The sequence below is a fragment of the Archocentrus centrarchus genome, chromosome 7, assembly GCF_007364275.1.
Source record: "Archocentrus centrarchus isolate MPI-CPG fArcCen1 chromosome 7, fArcCen1, whole genome shotgun sequence".
Classification (NCBI taxonomy): domain Eukaryota; kingdom Metazoa; phylum Chordata; class Actinopteri; order Cichliformes; family Cichlidae; genus Archocentrus; species Archocentrus centrarchus.
This window is the reverse complement of record NC_044352.1, coordinates 11,820,641-11,848,576: the sequence shown is the minus strand read 5'-3', so window position 1 is coordinate 11,848,576 and position 27,936 is coordinate 11,820,641. Positions and strand designations below refer to the sequence as shown.

General features: G+C 41.2%; 1 protein-coding gene across 8 annotated transcripts in view; it reads right to left on the bottom strand.

The window, feature by feature from the left end:
- Positions 1–701: 701 nt before the first annotated feature.
- The window catches only part of anks1aa (ankyrin repeat and sterile alpha motif domain containing 1Aa), a 67,653-nt gene continuing 40,418 nt past the window's right edge, over positions 702–27,936 (bottom strand). For 2 of the 8 annotated variants that reach the window (XM_030733143.1, XM_030733151.1), the window contains 13 exons: positions 23,919–23,975; positions 22,378–22,447; positions 19,146–19,261; positions 11,074–11,172; positions 10,251–10,397; positions 9,461–9,568; positions 9,120–9,290; positions 8,891–9,028; positions 8,731–8,802; positions 8,563–8,649; positions 8,002–8,139; positions 6,413–6,595; positions 702–3,570 (listed from right to left, as the gene is read on the bottom strand). In XM_030733143.1, the coding sequence (XP_030589003.1) occupies positions 3,454–3,570; positions 6,413–6,595; positions 8,002–8,139; positions 8,563–8,649; positions 8,731–8,802; positions 8,891–9,028; positions 9,120–9,290; positions 9,461–9,568; positions 10,251–10,397; positions 11,074–11,172; positions 19,146–19,261; positions 22,378–22,447; positions 23,919–23,975 (1,503 nt within the window). In that variant the 3' untranslated portion in view covers positions 702–3,453. The remainder of the gene's footprint in view (positions 3,571–6,412; positions 6,596–8,001; positions 8,140–8,562; positions 8,650–8,730; positions 8,803–8,890; positions 9,029–9,119; positions 9,291–9,460; positions 9,569–10,250; positions 10,398–11,073; positions 11,173–19,145; positions 19,262–22,377; positions 22,448–23,918; positions 23,976–27,936) is intronic. The other 6 variants (XM_030733147.1, XM_030733148.1, XM_030733144.1 and 3 more) reach the window with 6 other exon arrangements.

Below are 27,936 nucleotides of genomic sequence, written 5' to 3'. Positions count from 1 at the left end.
TAAATACTCAAATATTTAGTGAAAAAATTGAGTGGGATTTGCCCCCCCCCCAAATCCAGCATTAGAACTTCTATTCAATCAAAATTAAAACTCTTTAGTTCTCATTGATCTAATTACATTCACACATTTTATAATTATTTTGAGGGAAACACACTTAATGTCTTGTTGACGTTTCACTGCATTTGGCATTTGAATTATAGCTGCAGCAATTTCCCTCATAACAAAGATAAAAAAAAATATATATATATTGTCAGTGCACAACCAGAAGCGGGAACAATTTAAAACCTTAGCAAAATTTAAATTAACTTGAGCTGATAAAGCTAAACATGAACTCAAAAGCATAATGTGGCTTATTTAAGTTTTTAAAAGTGACAGTATTATTAAAAAGGTATTCACGGGTATACCTGTGAATTCAAAGGTTCTCTTTGTTGTAATATAATGCTGTTAAATGTCATACCAACCTCTTGCTATAGGACTTTTTTTTTTTCTTTTTTTTTTTTAAATAGAAGCAGCTGAAATGTGAACTGTGTCATTTTGCTGCCCTCTGAGCTGCAGCATGGAGTCATGCACTGACACACAGGCATCGCTTATCCTTGATGATTACAGAAGAGCTGTAAATCAATCAGAAAATTCTCTCATAGTTGGAGGAAAAGACATGAAAACCAAACAAAAGACTAATCAACGTTCAGCAGAGACAGCGATTCTAACGGCACCATTTATTAGTTGTACAATTATGAAAAATAATCATAAAAAAAGACTGGAAGCCCAAGATTATTTACAGTCATTTTCTCTGAAGTGAGGTTCCTCTTGTGAGTCATTTTCTTAGCCTTTTTTTTTTTTTTTGTTTTTTAATCACAGGGTATTTATTCACGATATGTTTAACTTTATAAGACATAGTCCTTTTCTTTTTTTTGACAAATGTCAAAAATTACATACGTACATACATATACATATATATATATATATATATATAGATATCTATAAAATCAAAAATCATTCAAGTATCAAAATACAGACCGCTAGATTCATGTACAATATCATTCTCATCATTGTTGTCATCAGATTAGTCCCAAAATATCTTTCCTGATCCTCAGCAATGTGCAAAAGCAGAACAGGACCAGGCTGATGGCTAAAGGTGCTGACACCAGCGAGCTGAGGACAGTGTACCATAGAGTTATCGTACTGGCCGGACAAAAGTATCACATATACAACAGTTAAATCAAAATGACCTGACTATGCACCCATATACACATTGGTGGACCAAACAGTACCATTAACAGTCAACATATTAGGAGTTAGCTAGAGAAACATGCTGTGCCCTATTCTTCTTTTCTGCAGCTATAATCTAGAGTCGTACCAGCCTGCATGGCAGGTTTGGTGAATAATCTTGTCAAGATTAACTGAACAAAGGAGCAGGGAAGGAGAGGGAAAAAAAAATGCAGTGAACCACACCTGATCCAGTTCCAGCATTAGGACAAATCATAGTCCTATAAAACGGTTAACACCCACAAAAACCCCCCCCATAAAATAGACTCCATCCCCTGTTATTTCATTATAAATCAGTCTTTTAGTGTCAGTTTCTTTGCCCCTTGAGTTTGGTTAGAGAGCTCCTCCCATGCAAGATTACATTGTTTATCCCAGTTACACATGTAAGCAAGCTGATGGTGATGAAAGAGGCTAAAATGTTTGGATACAGTACAAACAACCCAGGAAGAAGTGTGTACCTACTGTGTGAGGTCTCTTGTCTGACAGTTTGCATCATAATAAAACATTAATGTTCCTCATCTCCGCAGCAACTTCCCCTTTAACCACAAGTTCTGCTTTGAAAACGGCAGGTACATTTCCTGAAATGGTAAACACTAACTGTCAGTGAGGGATGTGATGATTCATTTCTGAGAAAATGCACTGAGCATAACAAATACATCTGTCGCTCATGTCGCCTGAAACAAGCATCACTTTCTAACTGACAAGAAGCTAAATGGAGGCGGGTGAGTGCGCGGGGTGATGAAGTTGGAGAAGCCGGATGAACCGAGGGAGCGTGTTGTGTTGCCGAAAGCTTTACATCTGTCTTATTCTCCAGGCCCATGTGTAACTGTGGGCACAGTCCGACCGCTGATGTGATCTGCTGCGTGAGAAGTGGGTTACCGATCCAACAAAACATCCTACCCACCATGCAACAGGGCTCATTCCTGTCCTTTCTCACTGACTGGAAGTGGCCACAGTGTCAGCTACAGGGAAGGGACACAGACACACGCACACAAAGCAGCGAAGTTAAAATAAAGTAAAACTGATGGACGCAAACAGTACGAGGGTGATGGATTACACCCCCCCGTAATGATTTACTCTTTTCACCAAGCATCTGTGAAACATTAATCCGGTGACACTGGCAAAATAAAAGGCAATGCTGACAGGATGAACACTGAAGGCATTTGTTGTGAAAAGAAGAAAAAGAGACAGACAGAGGAAAACGCACTTATTCTTTCATACGTGGGGGATTTCGTAAAAGTGCTTAGTTGTACTTAGTTCACTCCAGAAGAAGCATCAGGTTTAAATCCTGATTGATAGAGGAGAGCATGCCAGTTTTAAGTTAGTTTGGACTCATTTCTGGAGCAGTAACATGCAAGTCCATGCCTGCCTCTGTGCCCTATTCTGTCCCCCCGTTCCCCTCTAGGAATCACAGTGCTAGGATCATGGCCTCTTTTGGCTTCAAGCAGGCAGCTGACAGTTTTAAAAATTCAAAAAAAAAAAAAAAAAGTAAAATAGAAAAGTAAACAAAGCCTTGCTCTTAATTAATCCTGTTTAACCTCTATAACACCTGAATCCCACTGGACGTAAACGATCTGCTACAGTCTGACTGATGCATAGAATTACAGGATCAGTTTCACAGTTTTCTCAGGAAACATGTCCATCCAGGTACAGGATGTGTGCAGTGGGGTCACTCTTGGCTGTGGTAAAATCGGATTTCTCAGCACTGGGAGAAGTCAGGAGTTGAAAGGTCAGAGTGAAAAGCCTCAGAGCGGCCGCCGCCTAATAAAGCAGGAAAAGCACCAAGAAAAGAAAGATCACCAAGAGTTAAGAGTCGGATGTTGACAGTTGGGGAAAAAAAGAAAAAGGAAGCATTGTACACAGAGTTGGAGGAAGCAAACAAGGTAAACAGGGAGGAGAATAACAGTGACAGTGAGTGGCAGGCTCATAATGTGAGAGCTAGAAGACTGGGAAAGGTGGAAAGGTTGCATTAATAATCAATAAAAAGTGTAAAGGTGCTGGCAGTTGAACATAAGGAAGGGGCAACAGCTGGTCAATCGTCACAGACTGTGGTGTTGTCAAAGGAGTGATGATGAGGGGAGGAGCAGAGGTCCAGCGCAGAGAAAGAGGCAGCATCACCGTGAAAGGCACACAGAAGGAGGGGAAGGAAGAAGGGTGAGACCAGGCCCAGGAGGAAGAGGGGTCCACTCAGAAAATGGTGGTCTCGTACTTAGTGCTGATAGTGCGCTTGGATTCCTTGGGGTCCATGAGCCATGTGGCACTACCTTGGGACTGGGAATCCCCTTCTTGGTCCACAACGTCACCCTGTAAGTACAAACAGACTGAAATTAAATCTGTGCCTCATTACATGCAAGGTTGATTACACTTTTATAATAACACTTAAATCCAAAATGCAGTAGTGAAGTGAGTATTTTGCCAACAAGCTGCAATGGTTTTTGATGATAAAGTTTACACGATAAGCTGTTGATATTCATATTTAAACAGATTGGATAAAAGATGCAGTATCACAGCTATCTAGAAACTATATAACTGTCATAAATTTTAACCCCACGTTCCAAAAAAGTTGGGACACTGTGTAAAATGTAAATAAGAACCGACTGCAATGATTTGTAGAGCTCATAAACCCGTAATCTATTCACAATAGAACATAATAAAAATATTACTAATAAACTGAGACATTTTACTCTTTCATTTATTTCATGAAAAATTTATTTTGAATTTGATGGCAGCAACAAAAAAAGTTGGGAGGGGTGGAACAAAAGGCTTCAAAAGTAACTGTTAGTAAAAAAGAAACAGCTGGAGAAATATGTTGCCACTAATTAGGTTAATTGCCAACAGGTCAGTAACATGATTGGGTATAAAAAGAGCATCTTAGAGAGGCAGAGTTTATCATATGGAAAGATGAGCAGAGGTTCACCAATCTGCAAAAAGCTGTGTCTACAAATTATGGAACAATTACAGAATAATTTTCATCAACATCAAATTGTGAAGGCTTTGAATATCTCATCATCTACTGTACATAATATCACAAGATTCAGAGAATCTGGAGAAATCTCTGTGCGCAAGAGGCAAGGCTGAAAATCACTACTGGATGCCCGTCATCTTCGGGCCCTCAGGCCAGGCATGATTCTGTCATGGAAATCACTGCACGAGCTCAGGAACACTTCCAGAAATCATTGTCTACACACAGTTCACTGTGTGTCCACAAATGCAGATTTAAGCTCCGTTATGTCAACACAATGCAGAAACGCAGCCATCTTCTCGGGGCCAAAAAGCTCATTTAAAATAGACTGAGGCAAAGCGGAACATTGTTCTTTGGTCAGGGACCATCTGGCTTGTTATCAAATGCATGGCTTCATAGTAGAAGCGTCTGGGTGCTGAACTGCTCCAGACCTTTCAGCGAAAGATGACTCAGGACTCTTGAATGTTATATCAGACAGGAGTGGGACCACATTCCCCTCCCAAAAGTCCAGCAGTTTGTCTCCTCAGTTCCCAGACGTTTATGGACTGTTGTTAAAAGAAGAGGGGATGCTTCACAGTGGCAAACATGACGTCGTACCAAATTTTTGAAGCGTGTTGCTGTGGTCAAATTCAAATGACTTTTTTTTCCCTCCCCTTAAAATGGTACATTTTTCTCAGTTTAAACATTTGATATGCTTTCTGTGTTCTGATGTGAATAACATATGGGTTTGTGAGACTTGCAAATCATTATATTCTGTTTTTATTTACACAGCATCCCAACTTTGGGATTGTAAAATGTAAAGGAATTTTTTTTGTGTATTTTACATAAAAAGTTTGTTTTAGTCACTACAGCTTCAACAGACAGAAACAGAATTATTTTTACTTTAGTAATTAACTAGAATTCGATCAGATTGTCTTATAAAATTATACGTCAACTTTGCTGACTTGTTTAACAAAATTATTTAAGTTGCCATAATAACCTTTTATCCAAGTAGATGATAAAGGGACTTAATTAATTTTTTTAAATGTAAAAACTCCCAGAAAAGAATTCTCTATGTATATAAAAGTTGTCTTTCTTACTACTAGCCTGACACTAGAGGGAGTTGGAGTCAAAAGTATACATTAAATGTTCTGATATAGGTTGAGTAAAATCAAATTCATATCCAGTTTTCAACAGAGAATAGTGAAAATACAGTAACAGGGATATAAAGAGACCACAAAAAAGTTCATGGGTTTTTCAGGGACGTTAGAGGAAATAAGCAGTTACATGAAGGCAGAGAAAAGAGCAAAGTGTGAGAAGGGTGGAGATGGGACAGCAGGCAGCACCTGGGCAGCAGGGCTGGCAGAGTGCAGCGGTAGGAAGGAGGGACGGTGGGTGGTGCAGGTGTAACAGTAACAGCAACGACTGTCGAGAGGAGAAGAGTCCTGGGAGGGATAAACGCCGCCAGGAAGAAGAGAGGCGAGCCAGGCAGAGAGAAAGATTAGAAGAGAAAAGGGGAAGCGCACAAAGAACCAGGCAGAGGAAGCGACAGAGAGAGAATTAAAGGGAGGAAAAAGTGACACAGGTTTTAACAGGCATGATTACATGAGGAGTCTGATTGGTTGCAGACAACACAGAAGAGACTGCGGCTGTGGTTTGCAGCTTATTGATGTGAAATGTGTAAGAGTGTGACGTGCATGTGTGCTCAGGTGCTGATTAAACACATTTAAAAATGTATATATCAAAAGACACAGAGATGAAAGGAACACAGACACCAGGCACAGAATTGCATGTTTAAAAAAATCACTGTGATCATTAAGCTGCAGCTAGAAATGTGTGATTTGTCCCTGAGGTGGAGTTAGTTCATTAATATTCAGCACAAGCTTCCTTCTTAACGGTTTAATGCTAATGAATGAACATCAGTACAGTGTAACCATAATGATGTAAAAAGCTGTAAAGTGATGCAAACAAACTATTGTTTCTGTTTCAAGAAAGTTGGATGGATGCTGAAAACATAATCATGACATTATTTTTTTTCCTCCAGCAAATAGTTGTTTGACCACAGATCACAGACAAGTGAAAAAGGAATTTAAAAGCTGGAGAACACATGCACCTCACAATGAAGTTTTTTCATAGTCCTCGTGTTTTAGTTATGTGTGTGTGATACTGTGTTTTATACTGCAATGCTCTCAACATCCAACTCACCGCTGTTTTACGTATGCTGCCTCGTGGTTTGGGCACAGGTTTGCTGGACTTGGTCTCAATGACCTCTGATCCAGATCCAGATGGGACACTCTGGTGCGGTTTGCTCCTCTGGGCCTGCAGAGCCAGCTGATAAGCTACCTCAAACGCCTGGCCCAGTGTCAGTATAATCTCATAGGTTAGGTTCTGTGCAGAAAGGTAGAAAGAGGAGGATCAGTGAGTCATTTTAAGCCTCTAACCAAGGGGCCACCACACTCAGTTTGCAGTGAGACAGCAAAACATATTGGAACAAAGATTTCTTTTCCCCCAAACTTCTTCAAAACAAAATTGCATAACCTGGAGGAGTGGCAGTAATCTCAGGAGTATTGTGCAGCAACCTCCCAGTTCCTAAACTAGATCCATCCACTGTAGCTCAGTAATAAAGCTGCTGGATTATTCTGTTTTACCCTGACAGCTTCCAGATACGAACAAGCACTGCAGACTAAAGACAGATGGTTCATGCTTTATACATTATGCCTTGGGAGTCTGAAAAAGCAATCCTATGGTGGCAACAACAATCCTCATTTGAAGAGACACATAACACAGAGCTGTGAAATCCTCTTTACATCCTTTGATGTAGGAACCTGCCCTGAGATAAAGCACGCCATGCACATCAACACGCCAAAACTGCACAGCTGATTTGCGTGGGGATGAGAGTGTCGGGTGGACACGGAAAGCAGCCACATAGTCGGTACAGTTGAACATAATCAAATATGCCTCATGGCTGTTGCAGCCTCGATGGTTATCATACTGCTGAGGAGCTGCGCCTTGTTTCAGCTACACAGACGAATTCACAAAAATACCGCAGCAACTGGAAGAAACTAAGCACTGTTAAATTGACTCAAGTCTTATGAGATAGATTAGCAGCATATTCATCAAATCTGTGGGGAAATAGTGTGCAATGGAGGGCTAGTTATCACGACAAGAGCAGCAGCAGTGTCTTAAAAGAGGCATTCAACCTCAATGAAGTGTGACACCTTGAGGAGATAAAACAGTCCAGAAATATTGGCTGTCGGTGTAACTGTGGCTGACGACGATGGAAGAATTCAAATTTATCACTGAGGAAAGTTTTTAACACTTAATGAAACACTTACTAGAAAGATCCCTTTTTTCTTTGTTTTGGTGAAAACGCCAAATAATAATTGAGTTAGGCGCATAGCTGTGTTGACTGACAGGTGTCCCGATCAGAGTCCATTAGAACTGATCCTCTACTCTACTCTACTACTACTGATTAAACTGGAACACTTCACTGTGTGTGTGCTGCTGGTGCCTTTTGGAGCTTTTTTTAATTGAACATCTAACTAACAGTATGACTTGCTATGTGGTGCAGACCATCCAAGAAGTTTGTGCTTCAGTTTTGGTTTTGGTGTGTCTCTGCATTGTACCCCTACAGTTTATGAATGCAGCCTGCTATATAAGCTAACTTGGGTTAGCTGATAAATTAGCACTCTATATAAGGTAACTTCTGGCTTTAAAACACCAAAATCTTGAAGCTTTAAGAGCTTTGGGTGACATCACGGTGGCTACTTCCAACACACTGAAAGTGTCCTTACCACATCTACTGTGCTGAAGACATGGCAGTAATGATGGCTGGTCTTCAGGTCCTTAGTGATGTAGGCAAATGTGCACAAGTCCTCTGGGTCCTGGGCTGCACAAGAAATGTTACGGATCTCGTGCTCTGCAATGATATTCTGCACCAAGAAGAGAGGCATGAATCAAGTTTAGTAATGAGAATACAAAGAGCTTTGTTTCCATTATCACAACATTCACACAATACACTTGTCTGAAAAAAAATGCTTCACTTAATGCTCCGTGTGTTATAAAATAAAAAGACAAAACAGATAAAGAAGACACACTGAGGCAATGATTGTCAGCCATCATGAATGTGACTGTAACGAGTAAGATCATATTGAGCTTCCTATGCAACATTTCACAACACGTCTTTTTTTTATTGTCAAAAGACAACATGCTGTTATTTGTCTCAGCCTCAATTTGATGCATTTCATGACTCAAAAGACATTTCTGCTTAAGAAGTAAACGTTTACACAAAGAGGAGCAGAGTGTGTGCATCTGCGTGTGTGTGTGTGTGTGTGTCTGCGTGTACAGTCGTTAACCTTGTTGGCTGCATCAATAAACTTCACACCCTTGTATGTGATTGAAAGGACGATAGTTGGGACTTTTCTCATTTGCTCTGTTGACCTCTGGAGGAAAAAGGAACAGAAAAGAAAGGTGAGTTACTCCTCACACAAGCAACATCCTCTGACTGGAGAAACTTATCATACCCGCATTTTGGCACAAGCATCCTGCGTGGACTCAGTACCCCTTAGATCTTTAATAAGCATGGAACCAAGGTACTATAAGGAAATAGAGAAAAAAAAATATTGTTGATGTATGTAATCAACAAAATTGAATAATGTAGGAGGGAGAATGGTGCAGATGTACATTGGCTTCATAAGCGCAGGATTCAAAGATGAGTTTCTCCGGTTGGTGATGCCAGTTCTGAACCGGGGCGTATGGTGCCGCTAGACTAGGCGGCCGCAGGGTCAGGCGGGGCTCTCGTTGCCACTCTTCATGCCGCTCCTATGAAAATAACCATTAGCATCAAAGAAGCCTGAGAGAAGGCCCACTATAATCATTAAGATACTCATGGGCTGACAGATAAACCACATACAGGAGGCCTGTGTCGTTCACTGCAGTATCTTTGCGTAACATCATAGTCGTTGTCTGGTGCTTTCTTCCTCCCTGGCTCGCCTACAGGCAGCAGAGGGTCCATTGAGCGTCCTGTGTAGGGCTCCATCTGACTCAGGGGAGACGAGGTCTGGGATCCAGGCAGGTCCTGGCACTGCAGAGATGTAATGTGGCACAGTTAGGTGGCTCACGTCAGATGTACTCTTTATCATTAGATATAAGATTTGAAGAACAGTAATCAAACATTAGATCTTGTTTCACAGACAAATGTGAACTTTTTTTATGAGACACTTTTACGTAGGGCTGTAGTCTGCAGGTCCTCACCCTGATCTGAGACAAACGAGGAGGTTTGACAGGAGGCTCTTCATAAGGCCTCTCCGCTAAGGAAGCGATGATGCGTTTCCTGTGCCCAAGCAGGGTAATCTTTAGCACCTGTGGTAAAGGAAATTATTTATTGAACAAACTGAGCAGCGTATAAAGAAAGACCAGAAAGGCACCAATATTTTATTTGCGACTTTCACTTGATTGTTCTCCATAGAGGTTTTCAGTATCTTGCGGGGCTGTGAAGCTCTTTTTCCTCTGTGTGTGTTCTTGTCTGTTAATCTTGAATGCATATATGTCGTTGCACAAGTTTTAACATTCATGCAGGTGACAATGATACATATTTCTGCCAATGATCTGACATTATTGCACTGATCTACGGTATTGCACATAGAAATGGAGGAATGCATTATCGATCTTGCAGCAAAGTGTATTTTTTAACCAATCAGAAAACATCCTTCAGAACACCCTTACCCTTGCCATGGTAGAAAAAACAATACATTTTCTCACAGACCAGTGAAGTTTGATGTGCAGGTTTCCAAACAAGTCATTTCAGTTCTGTCTTTCAAAAGTGAACAGCTCAGTTCATTTTTTGAAATGAAACTATTTCCCAGTATTCAACACAAATATCCACATATTCACCTTCACAGTTTTAGTCTCCAGGTTCCCCCAAAACCAAAGATGGAGTAAACTGTCAAACTTGTTTGCCTATCCTGAATATTCTTCAAGACACCTGAAAACTAATTTCACCCTCTGATACTCCTCACTGTCCTTGTACATCACTGTGACTCACATTGACAATCTCCAGCTCCCACAGGTTTCTGACGCAGTCCAGAGTGTGGTAGCCGCTGGACAGGAAGTTTTGCAAGTACTCATGCAGGCCCAGATTCTCCAGCCATGAGGCCAGGGAGTTGCTGCCGTCACAGCCCAGGGCTTTCACCTGCAGCAGAGAATCATTCACATATACTTTGAGGAATTCGGGACACTGGCTGAACCAAAATGCTGCAAATTTAACCAATTTTCCTTGGCGGCAATTTGAAGTGTCAAGTTTCATATATATGTATTTGTATGTTTGTATACAAGCAGAATTAGATTAAAGTTACAATACTGCAGAGGTGGTTTTTACATCAGTAAATGTCCCAGTACAACAATATAAAGTAAGCTCACTGCCAAACTGGATATGACTTCACTTTATTAAGCTCTGTTGTTCTTGCTCAGCTGTATGGCCACTGTATTAGTGTGTTCATTGAAAGAAACATAAAACAGAGTCAATATATTTTTATGCACTCAGTTAATAAAACTCATTTTAAGAGAACGCAAAGTTGCAACTATTTTAGACACCACTGTTTTTCTTTCTATAAGAATTATTAAACTAAATCCAACTATTAAAACCATGAGGAACTAGAAAGCAATTATGAATTTATTACAAGAGTGAATACAGTGGAGTATATACTAGTAAGTAAAGTACAAGCAGCAAGTACCTCTTATTTAACTTGTTCCATAAATGCAACAGAAAGTTGATAAAGTTTAACACTTTATCAACTAACATTAAAAACACTGAATTGAATCTTATTATTCTAAGAGAAGTATTAAAGTAGGAATCAGCGATTTGTCACCTTTGGAAAGGAACGCGCTGCATGCAGGATCTTCTTTCTGTGGCTCGGGTCTGCGATTCCAATTTCTCTCAAGTCCTGGTCCTCCATTACATTACTCCCCTTTAAAACAACATACAAGACAAGAATCATTGTTGCGGTTATTTCTATGCTAAGATCCATGAAAGTGTTGGTCGTGAAGGTGTGGTACACTTTCACAATGAGATCAGATTTATTTAAGCGACCATTCAGTCACTTTTGTTTTTTTAAAAGAGAATATTCAGATAATCTATGAGAATCCCAAAATACAGCCTACTTTGATGCAAGGTTGTATGTAATTAAGACAAACCGTCCAAGCGAAAAGCCTATGGTGCAGGGTAAGAATTGATCACAATTATGCCACCATTGCAGAAAAAGGTCAATTACTCCTGATTGAGATTCTCCCTAGAACTCAACTTACTATCACCAGAGGGGCCACGTCGATAACCCCTTAAATGAGACTTAAGTGTGTGTGTGTGTGTGGGGGGGGGGGGGGGGGGGGGGGGGGGGGGGGGGGGGGGGGGGGGGGGGGGGGGGGGGGGGGGGGCTTGAAAGAAACGTGGTGATTGATGTTCAGACCAGTCTTTGGTTACACACAATATCACCTTTGAAACTGAGTGGCAGCAAATGGATAATGGAGAAGAGAGGGATAAATCAATGTCTGAGTTGCAGAGTGGTCAGCATTATGAGATGGAGGAGCATCGATAGCTGACTGCAGCTGCAGGGGAAATCAAAACACTCTGACATGTAAAAGGAAAGCCTTTATTGTGACACTGAACATCATTCATTTTAGTTCCCCTTTAACTGATTTCATGGTGCGACAGCCCAAATAAGATAATACAGTAAACAGTGTTTCCCACAGATTTAGATTAAATTTGTAGTGGATATATATCAACATTTTTCAGGTTCTCTGCAGCAAATACGTTAATTGCCCTTTGTGATGCTTAATGGTGCAGCAGTACTGAGCTGCCTTTCCAGTGAGTCTTGTATCCCATCCTGCAAAAGAACTCCAAGATTATAGCTGGCAATCATGGTCCTTGTTCAGCACATGAACCCCCTTCTCTACCCACTGTTAGATTCTGGTTAGAGTGGCTTTTCAAGTCTCAGGCTTTTCAGAGCAGAAGAAAGGTTACTGTCTTCAACTGCAGTCCAGGATGGGGGTGGGGGGTGGGTGGATTTGAAGAGACTGAAGAAGGAGCTGAATGATTTTGAGGACCAACACAACAACCTGGCAAAAGACGGTAAGGGCTGGGACTAACAGGTTAGCAGTGACTGAGCTTAAGCTGAACTCTAAGAATGAGGGAATTATAGTTTATTAAACTGGATGAAACTGTTAACCGTCCTCAGATTGACCAATAAGAAGTCAGTAAGGGTTGCAAATCCATCTTGTTGACTGTAAGCCATAAATGCTGTATTACTTCTACAGGGGAGTCAGCAAATAAACGTCATCCGCTGGTATCACTACTGTCCAGAGGAGGTGCCGCCTCAGGAACAAATTGTGACAGCTCAGGGTTCGTGTGGCTGACTCTTCAATATAAACCTAAAGTTAATCCTATGTTGCTCACCTCTACACACACACACACACACACACACACACACACACACACACACACACACACACACACACACACACACACACGCACACGCACACAGAGAGAGAGAGAGACAGCACTAACGGGATAGAAGAGATGCTGTCTGCAGGTCAAACCTTGACAGCCTGTTTTTCATGCAGATGCTGTTGATGCAAACAAGGGGTGGAAAGCATGAGGAGAGGGGAGGAGTGAGTCTGTCAGTGAGAGTAAATGCTGCAGAGCAATCTTGTAATGCTGCCTGTGGAATCACAATGCTAATCACAATTCAGCTAAGACACTGACATAAACGTTTACACTGGCATCCTGTTCATGCTGAAATATCTAATAGGCTGTGATACAGCCTGCCGATGGAAATCTGGAGAAGGAAGACAGACAAAAAGCAGGAACACGAGTCCCTGAATTCCCCAAGTGAGTTTATTGATTAGGACCCACCATGATCTTGGCTTCAGCCTCACAGTGAGCACAGGACATTATGTATCATCTCTTTTGCCTTCTCATTGCCCCATCCTAAACTAACAGCTAAAAGCCCATTGTTCCTGAGCAGCAACATGCTGATTGCTGCCTCTCCTTCTGAGGAGCGATACTGTTTGTGGAGCTGGATGGATGATAATGCTTCACAGTATATGGATCATTGCATTACTGTCCCACTGGACATTAACTGATAAATGGTTCTATGGGGGAAATACAGCTCTAACAGACTAGCTGTACACTCTTTGCCCATTTCCTGTTCCTGTTTTTCTACGGTTCTGTTTCAAAGCAGTCTTCATGTCTTCTTTGAAGTTGAGAAAATGTGCAGAAATGTTATCTCATCACTTCAAAATCCTATTATTTATTAGGCTTTACAGACTTTAAAATGCATGTTATGATATCTATCCTTAATGCAAGATAAAGAAACATCAAAATCAAATAGCAGATCTTTGTCAGGGTTAAGTTTAGGGTTTTGACAACAGTAGACAATAAAAGTCAATAACATTTTTTTAGCTAATGGAATTAAAGCAGTCTGAGAGTGAACAGAACTCCTACACCTCCTCTGGAATCAGCCTTTAGGAAATCTAGACTCATGTCAACCTTTATAGAGAAGACCAGCTGAGCAGCATAGAGTAGAATAAAACATGAAACAAATCATTGCAAGAAGTCAGGTGTGGTGGCACGAAGGACTTGGGAGTATTTGTCTTAAGCAGAGGACTTTCAACTGGGAGAAGGTCTTCCATGTTTGTCTGGTCACTGTGGCCTATAGGAAGAATTCTTCCTTTTCTTCTTCTTGATTTCCACCTGCTACAGCTTTCAGATTTCAGAATGTTGGTCAGACAGATCTGGGAATTTGACAATGTCAGCTTTGGGAAAGCTGGATTGGGTATTGCTGACAACAGTCTGATCTATGGGCCAGTCTAGTCGAAATCTGTTCTCTACTGCTGTGTTTTCTTTGGCACATTCAGCAGCAGAGCAGGAGTTGCTAGTGCAACAGCTAACATAGCAGGGGTGAATAACACATACCACTGACAGGTGTGTGTGTGAGCAGGTTTACTCACAGTGAGAGCAGGGAAAGTAGAAACTTGCATAACTGTAAATAACAGCAGCATGCAGCAGCCTAAAGACTCATTTGTTTTTATTCAGTTATCTTTGTCCTGCTAATTTAACACTGCCAATATGGAGTACTGATCCAATATCAATATCAAAATAGAATTGGAAAGTTGGACTGGTGCATCCTGAAAGTTACCTACGCTTTCTAGTAGCTACTGGACCTAATGCAAGAACAACACTTTAATAATGTTAAGAAATATATTATTTAATAATATAATGTACTATTAGTTTATAGACACATAACATATAAAAGAAGTTATAAACACCTTATTTTTTATGATTATTATCGATTAACACTTATGAAGTCCTTACTACAGAACGTTACCTAACTGGACATTTTATAGTTAATTAATCATAACTTGATCTATAGAAAAATAATCAGTGATTAGTTTGATGACTGATCAATTGTCTGAAACTCATTGTGAGAAAATAAAATGTGGCTTCTTTTCCTTATCTCATGTCATAATATTAAAAAAGCTTTTGGCTTTAGACTGATGTCTGGATGGTTGGATTGACTGCAAATAACTGTGAGCACTAATCCACATTTTGCTTCTGACACACTTCCAAACCCAAGTGAACTGAACACCTGTGAGGTGAAGGATGTTTCTGAAGCACTTGGGTTAATAAAATTCTCATCTCTTTTAATATAAAATGTTACTTTCACCTCTGCTATATCTGGATAAGCCATTTATCCCCATTCAAAGACTCTGAAAACATAAACAGCGTGATGTGGTGATGACAACTCTGTGGGGAAATTTCTGACTAATGTGTTTCCGCAGGCTTGGCAGGTCTCACAGAATACATTAGTTGAGAGAAAGCTAATATCAGCACAACATGGGCGAAAGGAATTTAGACTAGTGAAAGCTGGGTTATTTTGTGCCTGTGCAGCTTGTCCAGCTCTGCTTTACCCTGTCCTCTCATTAAAATGCTGCTCTGTCCCTCCTTGGCCTATCCAGAGAACAGCCACAGCGGTCCCTCTGGTTTAAAAGCACTCTGAATTCAGGCCGGGTGCTCAGGGGCACGGATCACTCATTCTGACCCTCTAAAGGACAGCTAACCAACAGCACTAAAATTCATAGTTTGTCCTCCTAAACTGGCTGCCATGAGACCACTCAGACATTTAAAGAGAAGTCCAGATGAAACTGTGACAGGATGCAAAAAAAGGACATTTGTCTTTCAAATTAACAAACTAATCCATGCACAAATGTTCTTCAAACGGTTAAATGCAAAACAATAATCAGCACCATTGGTGCAACAGAGAAAAAAAAAAAAAAAATCAAATCAATCCATTCCCAGTCCTCTAGATTCTAATGCATGAAGCCATTACTGGATTTTTCTGCAGGGTTTGGCCACACTGACTCTCTCCAACATAAAAGGCAGAAAAAACAAGGACGAGAGAAGAAAAAAAAAAAAAAAAGAGGGGTAATGAAAACTTGATGAATTCAGATTACATAGATTCAGCACAGAAGCAGAAAAGGATGTTTGCCTAATCTTGGTACAACTTTTAGACTTAACCAACTCTTTCTAAAGAAAGGATTGCTTCTTATAAATTCTCAGTCACCTCCACTGATACGAAACTTAAAGTAAATTTGTTCTCCCTCGGCTGACCGCATAAAAGCTAGTTCCAGACAGAGAGAGATGTCCCTGCAGAAGTACGTTGGTCGCACAGTTGCCTCGAATACAAACGAACTTGGCTGTGCCGCAGCGCACGAGGCAGCTGCGCTCAGAAGTCTAGCACAGAGAAAAAGAGCGGTTTCATTTCAGCAAGCTTTACTTGTCAGTACCAATGAGGAGGGGAGAACAGCACGATTGTGCAGCGCTTGTTTCATCGGGACATTTGCTCCATGAGTCGATAAAAAGCATCTAATTGGTTTCAGAAAAGGCTTGTCTCTGTCACGGTGCTTGAACACAATACATTCACTGCTGTTATTGATCTGCTTCTAGAGCAAGCCTCCAGGGTAGGCAGAGATCACAGTTGGCCGAGTGGCAGAGTAAACACTGTTTAATTAGTGATCTCACTGCACGCTGGCTACAGCGACATACTATTTCCCAACCAATATTTATTCTTCCACATATTCTTAAACTAATTCAGAGCATGATCATTTTCTTATGATTGTTTAAACTTTGATGATGAAACGGGAAACTTTCAATTGGAATATGGGCATCTTGTCTGTCTTTTAGCGGCTCGGGTAAATAGGATATGTAACAACAGCCACAATATGACTCTGCTGTCACTCTGTGCCTATTTATGACTTTATCCGAAGTGTTTTTAGATTGTTGTTTAGAAAGTGATACACAGAAGCTGCCTCATGAAGATAAAAGTGGATTGGCTGACGTGCATATCCGTACCCAGTACTGGCAAAATTATATTTGTCTGGTAACACAGCCAATAATGAAATATGGCTTGTTTCTGCTCTATCCACTAATGCATACATTAAACATGATTATAAAAGTTCAGCAGAGGCAAGGTGATTCAGAGGGTAATTCTAATTTCCAATTGAGACCAAATTGTGATTCATAAAAGGTCAGCATTTGCTGTGGGTAGGACACGCTGTTCAGAGGTAACAGCTTTTTTTTTCTAAATCCTGCAGCGACTTCAGGATGCCAGGTGGTTAGTAAGCCATGATTAAAGATAGAAATATTGCCAGCTTGCTGCTTTGGAATAAAAAGAGGAATCAAGTCTGAGAAAAACAAGTGTGAAAGACTAAAAGACAGTAGGAAGATTAAACCAGCAGAGTAACTTCAGAGGCTTCAACGCACATTTAAACAGGCGTGTGGAGGCTGATATATGGTTGAATGCTGTATTGTCATCACCAGATGTTAATCATACAGAATAGATGACAAAAAAATTTGTATCTGTAAACAACTGAAGCTTAATAAATCTGAGAAACATTCAGTTTTCAGTCTACAACAAAAATAAAGGGACTGCCCTCGCTGTTCCAATACTTTGGGAGGATGTGTCCCTTGGTTATTACACGTGGTTACTGGAGTTACTGTTGCCTTCCTATCAGCTTGAAGCTGTCTGGCCATTTTCCACTGACTTCTGGCATCAACAAGGCATTTTGAGCCAGAGAACTGCTGCTCACTGGATATTTTCTCTCTTTTTCACATCATTGTCTGTAAAACCTTAGAAATGATTGTGTAGGAAAATCCCAGCAGATCATCAGTTTCTGAAATACTCAGACCAGCCTGTCTGGCACCAACAACCATACCACCTTCAAAGTCACTTAAAATTGCCTCTCTTCTCCATTCTGATGCTCAGTTCAAACTTCAGCATGTCTGCATTCCTAAATGCACTGCATTGCTGCAAACCCAATTAGAGTCAAAAGGTATATCTAATGAAGTTTCCTACATAGATACATCTTTTGTGTGTCCATTTTTGCATTGCACAAGGTATAATGATTTAGAACAATCTCCAAAAGCAAAACCCTAAATATAATGTCATACAGGTGATAGAATTTTACCCCAGTTTGGTAAGTTAGTGAATTTTACCCCAGTTTGGTAAGTTGGTAAGTTTTTTCTTTTCACAAGGAACGCGTTTGTCAGCGAGATGGGATCTGTTCTGTAGTTTTTTAAAAATTACTTTAGCCTTCTTTACTGGTTTCAATATGCTACCATATGTCACAGTCACATGGTCTTGTAAGTCGAGAAGTGTATATCTGTTTTACGTCTGTCATATGTTGTTGTGGAGCTTACAAACAGAAGGGTATAGCTTGTGAGTCACACAAGGAAACATCTGTTATGCTTATGTAAATACACATTGAGAATTTAAAGAACCATATTTCTTGTCATTTCTGTCAACTGCTCATTCTCATTTGAGGCGCAGTTCATTCAGATTCATATTAAAAGTGCCCGAGACGTCGCAGCTGTTCAGCTGATGTTCTTTCTGAAGAGAAGTTCAATTTGCATCCCAACACGGTGATTTATGAATTATCTTTTTAGTCGGTAAGAGAATGTGTTCAGTTTTTTTTTTGTCTGAATCTGGCTTCTGTTGCTTTGTGGTAAGTGATGAGTCCATGTGGAGGGAATCTTGAGCAAACTAATGTGTGAATCTAGAGTAGTGTTTGAATAAGATGAAAATCTGTGATCCTGTGTGTGTTTATCTTTTAAAGTGAAGGTGTTTAATGGGTCTGAACGAGGTGGGAGTTCTCATCTTGACAAATAAGATGCTTATCTCATTTCTAGCTTTCCCACCGGTTCAGACTACCAGCTGTGGCCCTCAGTCTGTCCTCCATCAGACTTCAGGACCGGCAAAAGCAACTGAGCCAAGTCAGAGAGGCATCGCACACTGTGGGCTCTGTAAACTTGTCAGATTGGCAATAGCACCCCATTAGTCATCGAGATTCTCCCCCATTCTGGTCGGGTATCAGCTGCTTTGTTGGCAGCCGGCTCTCTGACTGTTAGTGAGAAGCCACGAGAATTGCCTCCTTGACACAGACTGTCTGAGAGTGTGAGGATGCAGGACAGCTTTGATTCAACACCAAACCAGAGGTAACAGTATCAAACAAAGTATCTGACAGGAGCTCAGCTCAGACTGCATCGGTTAACTTGAATGGTGGATACTTTGCCGATGAGCCTGTCACCAGAATGGGAGGAAATGTTGAAACATAGAATTAAGCAAAGCACTGAATATTATGAATACCTGTGACGCAACTATGATACAAAATAATGCGCTGAATCCATCAAGAATAAAAAATTTCAAAAATAAAATGATTATTATCGGAGGAACACAACTAACGGGCTAACTTTGGATGATGCTAACGGAATCATCTCACATTTAACTGACGCACTAATTTGATTAATGCTTAAAAACAAATGAAAGTTAAGTTGGAGTACAGGGAAAAGGTAAAAAAAGAAAAGAAAAGAAAAGAGCGAGGCACTCACCATGTAGTGAAGGTCGTCAAACCCATTCAGGAGTAGTTTGCTCTCGTACTGCGGCAGACCCACATGCTCCAGCCAGTCTCCTACGGGCTGGTCCAGCAGCCGGCCTGCAGCACCTGCTGACAGGGGAAAGCGCTTCAGGAGTGAGAAACCTTTCAGCCGGTAGCAGCGGCACTCCGAGGATGAGACGTGGCATTGCCACATCATTCTCGGCCAGCAGAGCCGAGCGCACCAGCAGCAGGAAGGTGAGGGAGACAGTGTCCTCTGTGAACAAGGCGTTCAGCTCCCGCAGGGCAGCGGGGGCTGAACCACAGTCACCCGAAATAGATTAAACTACCCCTGAGTCAGGGGTGAAAGGTATAATAAAAAGGGATAAACCCACAAAAAAACTGGATAATAACTACAACAAAAAATACCTTAGCTATGACAGTCAGCCAGAAGGATGCCAAAACACATTTCTATTTAATATGCAGAACACTGCCTCATTTAACTCACAAATATGACTAAATAATTCATATCTAGCCAAGAAAAATTTTGAATGTCCGGTGCCAGGAGGTAGCTTTTTCTGTCCAAAAAGAAAATACAAAAAAAAAAAAAAAAAAAAACTAAAAACTTGTAGCTGATTTAATTACACTCTAATAAAACCCAGAGGTTAGAGGAGAGCAACTTTGGTTTAAGTTCTTCTAGGGAAGGTGACTTGTTTCAGCCAAGTGAAAGATGGGTAGGACAGTTGTTTAGTAAGTAAGTGGATCCCAGATTCACATATCCCACCTGCTTTAGCTATAATCCACCACACTCAATCCAGTCAGGAATCTACCTGTGATATGCCAGTGTTAACACTGGAAAGCAGTAGGACAGGCAAAAAAATGCAGAGGGACTAAAGGAAACCTGTGACATGACTGCAAAGAGCGCAGATTGATCACAAACTAGCACTACACTGACAGCTGTCAGCAGCCTGAACTAAGAGCAGACTAATATATATGAAGGCAGATGGTTGCCTCTCCTCCAGTGAGCATGTTACTGGTATGCTTTAACTCTCCTTCAAAGCATAAACACATTCCACACTGGGAACCAGTCACTGCACATAGTTACGTCCTGATTTATTAAGTGCCTCTCAAACACACAACAGCTGACAGTCAATCATTTTTTCTGCTCACAGGACAGAAAGACATAGCACACGGTTCTGTTTAACCTTGCGAAATCTGGCAACTTAGAATAATAAACAGGTGTTAAATTTAATAAAATAACACTTGTTTATAAAATGCAAATGTGAAAGTTTCCCTTTTCCCTTGTGAGTTGTCTTAGCATTTCTTCAACCTGCTACATAAGCAGTCACGTTCCAGATGAGATTCCCGTGTTAAAAGTTCCATTTGGACAATTCAGAAGCTTGAAGAAAAAAAAAAAAAAGTCAAGAAGAAAGACAGGAATCCAATCGGCTCCTTCAAAAAGCACTTTTAGTGATAGCTCTCTCCCAGGGTTAACTCTTCTGCAGACAAGAGAGTGCTAAAACTGTCTGAGAGATGTGGTCAAGTCCAGCAGCAGACAAGAGCTAGAAAAATACTGTTTTGGCCATTCCTGGCTAAAGAGCAGATAACCTAGTCCTACAGATGCAGAAGTTGCATCCTCCTATTGTCCTGACTGATCACAGTTCTACTGCCTGCAATTCCTCTCTCCTCCCTTGCTCCCCCCTTCAATGCATGCACTTCCCCACTCCCCGCTCTCTCTCTCTCTCTCTCCCTCTATAACACTGCAAGTGGCTGCTCTTTATCAGTGTGAGCTACCATTTCAGCTACAGACACCACTGCTTCCCCCACCCCACCCCACCCCATCCCTCATTTGCTCTTAAGTTTCTGCAGCATCTTTACCTCAGTCCCTTTTTTTTTTTACACATTCTCTCTATAAAGGTAAAACAGCGAACAAACAACAGACTGCAGGCACAGAGCCAATCAACTAGATGCATCACCGCTGAGCACCGGACCAAATCAAGGAGTGGGGTGGGGAGGTGATGCGGTTTATCACATCAAACAGAGAGCCTCCTCTCGACCTGATGGTCTCCTTCACTGAGCTGGAGCTGTGAGCCGTGATGGCTACGAGGTTAAGGCTCACGTACACAAAGAAGTGGATTTAGACTCATGGAAATTTCATACCAAGCAGATAGACCCTGTGATGGGATGCTAACTACTTTACTGCAGCAGTGTCAGCTTTTTACGAAGTCTGCTGCCTCCAAAGCAGAGTGAGCTCACCCCCTGACATACGTATAGCAGTGGTTAATATTTAAACAGCTCAATCCAGTGCAGGGCATAACAAACCAGAGGGCTGGAATAAGATGATGAAGTTTTGCGAAGGAAAAGAGGACGTGCTGCATTGTTTAAATATATTAAAAAGATAGCTCAGGCACAGCGGTGACTGACGGTGGATGTCGAATAATGTCAGCATGGAAAGCTGAAGGGAGAGATTTGATTGTTCAGGTGACGGCTACAGTCCCTGGATGCCATCCATCAACATTAATGACAGGCTTTGAAAAGCAGAATAACAGCAGAGCAGGTTACTGTCCTTAACACCACATGTAATAAAGGTTCTCTCAGGCACTTTGGTCTTAAAAATAAAGATACTGGTACATTATGATGCAGATTTAGAGGCAAGTACTTGGCTCATGTCAGACCACAGCTTGGAATAACTGCCTAAAAAAAAAGAAGAAGCAAAAAATAAACCAAGTGGGTCAAATCTCAATACTCTTTAGTGGAGGATGACACAAGTCATTTAAAAGAACCGTTTTAGTTTCTTTTCTTGTCATTTGTTCTATTAAAACACACACACACACACACACCCACCCACCCACCCACCCACCCACCCACCCACACACACACACACACACACACACACACACACACACACACACACACACACACACACACACACACACACACACACACACACACACAACCATCTACCAAAATAACATTTTTGTATCCAAATCTCTGCTCTTAACTATTTTGTATTTGGAAGTCTCCATTGACTTTGACACCTACGCACTTGTTTTCTATGTTGTAAAGGAGGGAGACTACAGTATAAAGTCAAATCCAAGCATGTATCATACAGAAAATAATGTGCAAGGCATGGGCCCACTATATGACAATAAAGGTCGCCATTGTCAAAGTTGCCATTGCCATTGTTGAATTTGACACTTCGGTCGAACATGCATGAAAAGGCAACAATATTAATAGTCATACTCTACCTGGTGTAGCATATTGCTGATCTCTGGAAAAATCGATGCCTGCACCAATCATAGTCATCATCTTCTCGATCTGAAGACAAAAACAGAGGACAGAGACATATAAGAGCTTGGAAGAGCGATTTGCCTTTTTTCGCATTTTGACCTCCACCTTTCACCAGCAAAAATCCAGAAGAAAAACCCCAATACAGCAATAAATAACCAAAATATCACAGTAACCCTGTTAAGAGCTAATGGTGAGTATTTCAGCAAGAAGAAAATTAAGTTGCAATAGTTTTACAAAGACATGCTAAAAGGCAGCTTGAGCTCCACAATGGTTGATTGCCTTTATATCCTAGTTATGGTCCCATTAATACAGTCACTGCTACTGTGTCACATTAAAGTAGTAACCAGGGCTTGGCTGCGGGCAGGTAGGTACAACAGCCACAAAAATGCTGCCTTAAACTGACAGTCTTACTATCTGACTCAAATAAGGTCATAAATTAAAGAGTAGTTGTGCTAGACAAGCTAATAGAGAACGTGTGCAAGTCTGGAGTAATAATACAGAACAATATCTGGTTACTTATGCTTTCCAAATATTTATAAAGCTCTCAGAGAAGAGACTTTATAGCGGGTTAAACTACATGTGTCTTAATGCTTAATCCAATACTTAACAATAGTTTCAAGACAACTGAAACTTCTTAGACAAAACACAAAAGGAGTTAGACACACAGCAAGACTGAGAATAAGGAGTTACAGCTGAAATGATGCTCCGAAACCCACAATTTCTTGCAGCAATTTCATGCATCATGACCTAATGCATGTGAAGATCACCAACATTTTATTTCCACTCATAGTAACTGACATATATACACATGCACACATATGGACAGAATACTGTCATTGCCTTGAAATGCATTCATAAGTGAAGCAGCAGTGGGACACGGATCTGCAATATCACACCTGTCTTACCACAGAAACACGGCTCCCTTTAAACGGCCCAGAGGTGAATATGCATGGGCACTGGGAGCGAATTAAATGAAAAGGGAGAGACTGACTGCGCTGCTGTCACACATATCAGGTACTTTTTGAGTATAAGGCTATGTTGTATAAACTAGAGTGAACCGATAACACTAACTTTTATCCAAATTTGAATGTCGTCACTCCCCAAAAAGCCCCCAGACAGGTTTGATGACCCCATCAGTATAATTATATGAGGCAATGAAGTGACACCAGAAGACCAGATTAGCCATTTTTTTCATCATCGATCAGCAGGTGGATGTTTAGTAGTGAAGTAGTACATAATTAGAAGATTAATGTCAGAAGGGCAGAGAAAGAAATTAACTTTGAACGATGATGCATCTATTTTAATATGCTGCTGTCAGACTGGAAACCTAATCACCAACTGAAACTTCTGGATTTGCTTAGAAAAATTAATAATCACTGAGATAATGTCATTCCAAAAGGGTTCCTAAAGCCTGAAAGGATCCCATTTACCTCTACAAAGAATACCCCAGTAGAGGACAGAGCCAAAACCCAAAAGGACCAGAAGATTGGCATCTTACGCTGTCAGAGGAATTAGATCTTCTTTGTTTTGGTGTGGCAGAAGTCGTCGATGTCTGCTGAGAGAGAATTCATTTTTGTTTTGCCTTCTTCCCATGCAACGTCTGCATCTACACTGTGCCAGCAATCCTCTGGCAGTGCTATTAGAATTGTCCTATTTCGTACAAAGATACTTTTGAAAGTTGATTTAAAATAAAAAAAAAACAAAAAAAACAAAACTCTAAACTGATAGAAAAACGATTCCAGATGTGAAAATGTACATTTTTAGCATTTGTTATGATTAAATTCTTGAGCCCATTCTCAACATTCACGTTCACATTAATCCTAAACATGGCAGAAGAAAAAAATGCTGAAGTTTTGGCGAGAAGAGGTGTGAGACAAAGGACAGTTAGAGAAAGGCATTATTTTTATTATCCATCTGCCCAGTGTGACGTCTCCATGCTCCTGATTAGAGTCCTGCATTTTGGCCAGATGGTAGATTAGTCACACAAGCTCAACAAATAACTACCATCTATCAGCACCACATGTTCATTCTATGTCATTAAACAGGAAAGCTGATGGTGGCGTGGAAACACCTCTGCTACCTTAGCAAAGAGCAAAAATGAGTCATCAAAAATGGGTGGCTCCTCTTCACATGCGAGTGTCTCTGCATGCATATCACACATACAGAAAGCACGTGAGATTTTGTGTATTTGGACTTTTCTACAGTGAGACTTCGCTGTAATTGAACCATTTTAGAAAAGAAGGATAATGCTGGTTGGGAGAGGACTGTAGCTGCATATTTATTTTGACATGAGAGGGGTTGAAAAAGAGAAAAAAATAACAGTATGTTAAAATATTTATTTAGAAAACCCCTATTTAATGAAAACTTTGGTACAACATGAACAGCATGCAGTTAATGTTGCTTCTTAAGTTTCTGCAACATGGTAGATGACATTTTTTTCCAGTGGTGACATAAAAAGAGAAAAAAACACTAACTGCATCCTCATTAGATTTTCTGTTCACCTAGGCATGGCTACTTATTTTCTGATATCAAACTCAACTTGACAGGTTTATGTTGCTCTCATAATAACCTAAATTATTAGGTTGGCTTGGCAGGACAAAAGCAATTAGAAAGCGACTGATGAACGCTGGCATCAACTGGGGGTCTAATCAGTAAAAAGCACACACATACATAAGCAATTGCAGCATGTGAGATAATGAAGACAAGGCAGGGAGCTTGCCTCATTAAAGTGGCCAAGGTCTGTAGTCGAAGGAGAATAATGCTCCCCATCAGTGGCATCACTCTTAAAAGGGGCACAATAAGGAGCTGTGATCTCACTCTGACACACAATAAACTGCTCGAGTGTATTTCTACACCGCTCAGGAGGTAAGACAGGCCAGTGTACTTTTAAACACTGAAGTCGAGTTTGAAATATTCTGTTCCAATCTCGAGATGCCTTTCTGAAAGACTCACCACTGCGGATAAAAGATGTGAATTCTGGATGCATTTAAAATGAGCTCACACTTACGTTAAAGCACAGACCTTTTTTTTAAAATTATTATTATTAAACACAATGCAATCCTTCATATGCATGCATGAACACACACACACACACACACACACACACACACACACACACACACACACACACACACACACACACACACACACACACACACACACACACACACACACAGCTGCATTCTGTCTTGCTGTATTGGCTTCACTTATCCAGCATAATGGAAAAGGGAATGTTAGCTGCTCCAATGAGATTTCAAGGCAGCTACCCTGAAAGGTAGGTGTGCTGGAGCTTGGTAAATATATCCTTATCAGGGGATGCCAGCTAGTGATTTCCTCAAAGTAAATCACATTCACAGCAAGAAAAGGCCTATGAATTTCATGGTCAAGAACTGGGATGCTCAGTATCATGGGAATTAATAGTGGAGAGAAAGTGGGATGTGTTTTTGTGCTGCAGGATCGAATCAATGCAGAGAACTGAAATGGAGAGGCTTCCATTGTTAGAGAGGCTCACTATGAGCACAGGGATACAATGGGAGGGGTCAGAAGTCACTCCCGAGGTGGAGGTGAACAGCTGAAGAGCCAGCAGTGTTGCGAGATGGTCAGAGTGAGATTAAAGAGACATGAACCCATTCATCATGCTTCTCACAGTAGGCCTGCTGCCCTGAGATGACTTAGCAGAATAGCAGGACTGCTATCCTACCGGGATGTGAAAACACAAACTGTCTTTTCATTAACAGCCTTGAACAATGCCCAACTAAAGCCGAGAGAAGGGGGTGGCGGGAGCGCTGAAGGACACCTGGCAGTGTGTTGAGGGTGAAACAAAAGGCTGCAGCAGAGACCGTGTGCCCAGACCACCAGCCTCAAATTGGCAAGCTGGCACCAAAACAAGAGTTGGATGAAAACTATGGACTAGTGAAAAGCATCAAGGGGAACACAAACACAAACCTGTGTGTAGCAGATGCCAAGACCTCAATGCCACAGTGGGACAAAGCACTGTCAGCATTCCCATCAACATCCTCCTGAAACAGCCCAATGTCATGCTTATATTTTTATGAACAATGTCCCTTCTCAGAACTCTTGAACACTCATTTTGCATTACACATAAATATCTCCAATTAAACTTAAAACAGGAAGGACATTCCTTTGCCATAATTACTAGTTATACTAAGTAGTGGCTGCATGTCTCAGCCCCCTGTGGCTCTGCTGTGTTCTCCCCCTGGTGGGGATCAGAGAATAAATTTGCCCCGCTGGCTGCACTGCAGTTCTGACACACACACCCACAGTTTCGTTTGATCTCAGCAGGTCAAACACATGGGACTTCTTAACAAACAGCGAGGCCACAGAAAACAAATGAAGCCTTAATGATCCCATGAACGTGGATTCAAATGCAAACGCAAACAAGAGCAAAGAAATTGCGCGCGAGTGAAAAACACCAGAGGATGAACTTCTGGAAGAAAGAGCAGGACAACCCGGGAGAGAGGGTCTCATTTGTTTCCATTTTATTTCCTAATCAATGAAGCAACTGCCTTCAATCAGTGAATACCAATCAGAAAGGCTTTAAAAATATATATTATATCCACAGAAATGCTAGAGAGCATTAATTATTTTCTCATTCAGTTCATTTATAGCAGGTAGACAAGATTAATGAGCCTCTGGCAGAGCTGCTGCCTGTAAGGGAATCAATACTCACAAAAGCTGGTTTCATAGTGGCTATTGGATCTGTGGAGTGCGAATCGAAAATGAAGTTAAAAAGTGAAGTGGGGAAGTGGATAGCGGCCCTCTCCTTCTGTCTCTGTCTGAAGCTTGCCGTCTCCTTATCTCTCCTCCCATCTGTGGAGCTCAGAGTGCTGGCCCACACAATGTGCCCCCCCTGGATTGTCATCTTCAGTCTGATTGCAAGGACCAACACCAACCCACATTAGCATGCACTTTACACACATGCACACACACACATACACACTCAGAGCTCCTTAAAAGGAGAGATGCATAGGCCAAGACCTCATGCAAGTCAAATCTCCTTGTCTTTAAACCAGAGGCAGTGCATCCAAGGGTTTGTCTAGCTCAGAAGGAGGGGGAGAAAGAGTGGGACCGATACTGAAAGGAAGGGGAAGAGGGTGTGAGAACTGGAATATTTAGCAAACCAGATTACAAAAAGAAGAAAAAAGATGTTTTTATAAGAGGTGTGTCAATGCACTGGGGGGGTGGGTTTGGTAATGTCCTGGGACCACAAATGCTGTCACACAGCTCTGTGGAGTGCTCCAGAGCAGCCAGTCGTGACCGGCAAGATGGCTGCCACAGCACATCAGGGAGATCAAGAGTAAGCAAACACTGCAGATGGAGAGACAACAGCTGAAGAGAAGGCAGGGAGAGAGAGAGAGCGCAAATAGAAAAGGGAGTTTTTCAATTTTCATGGGACACTCCCAACATCAGTATAAAAAAATTTTTTTTTTTTTTTAAAAAAGTGTAGGCAAGGATACGCCCAATGAAACTTTCACTGCTTCTCCCACACACTCCTC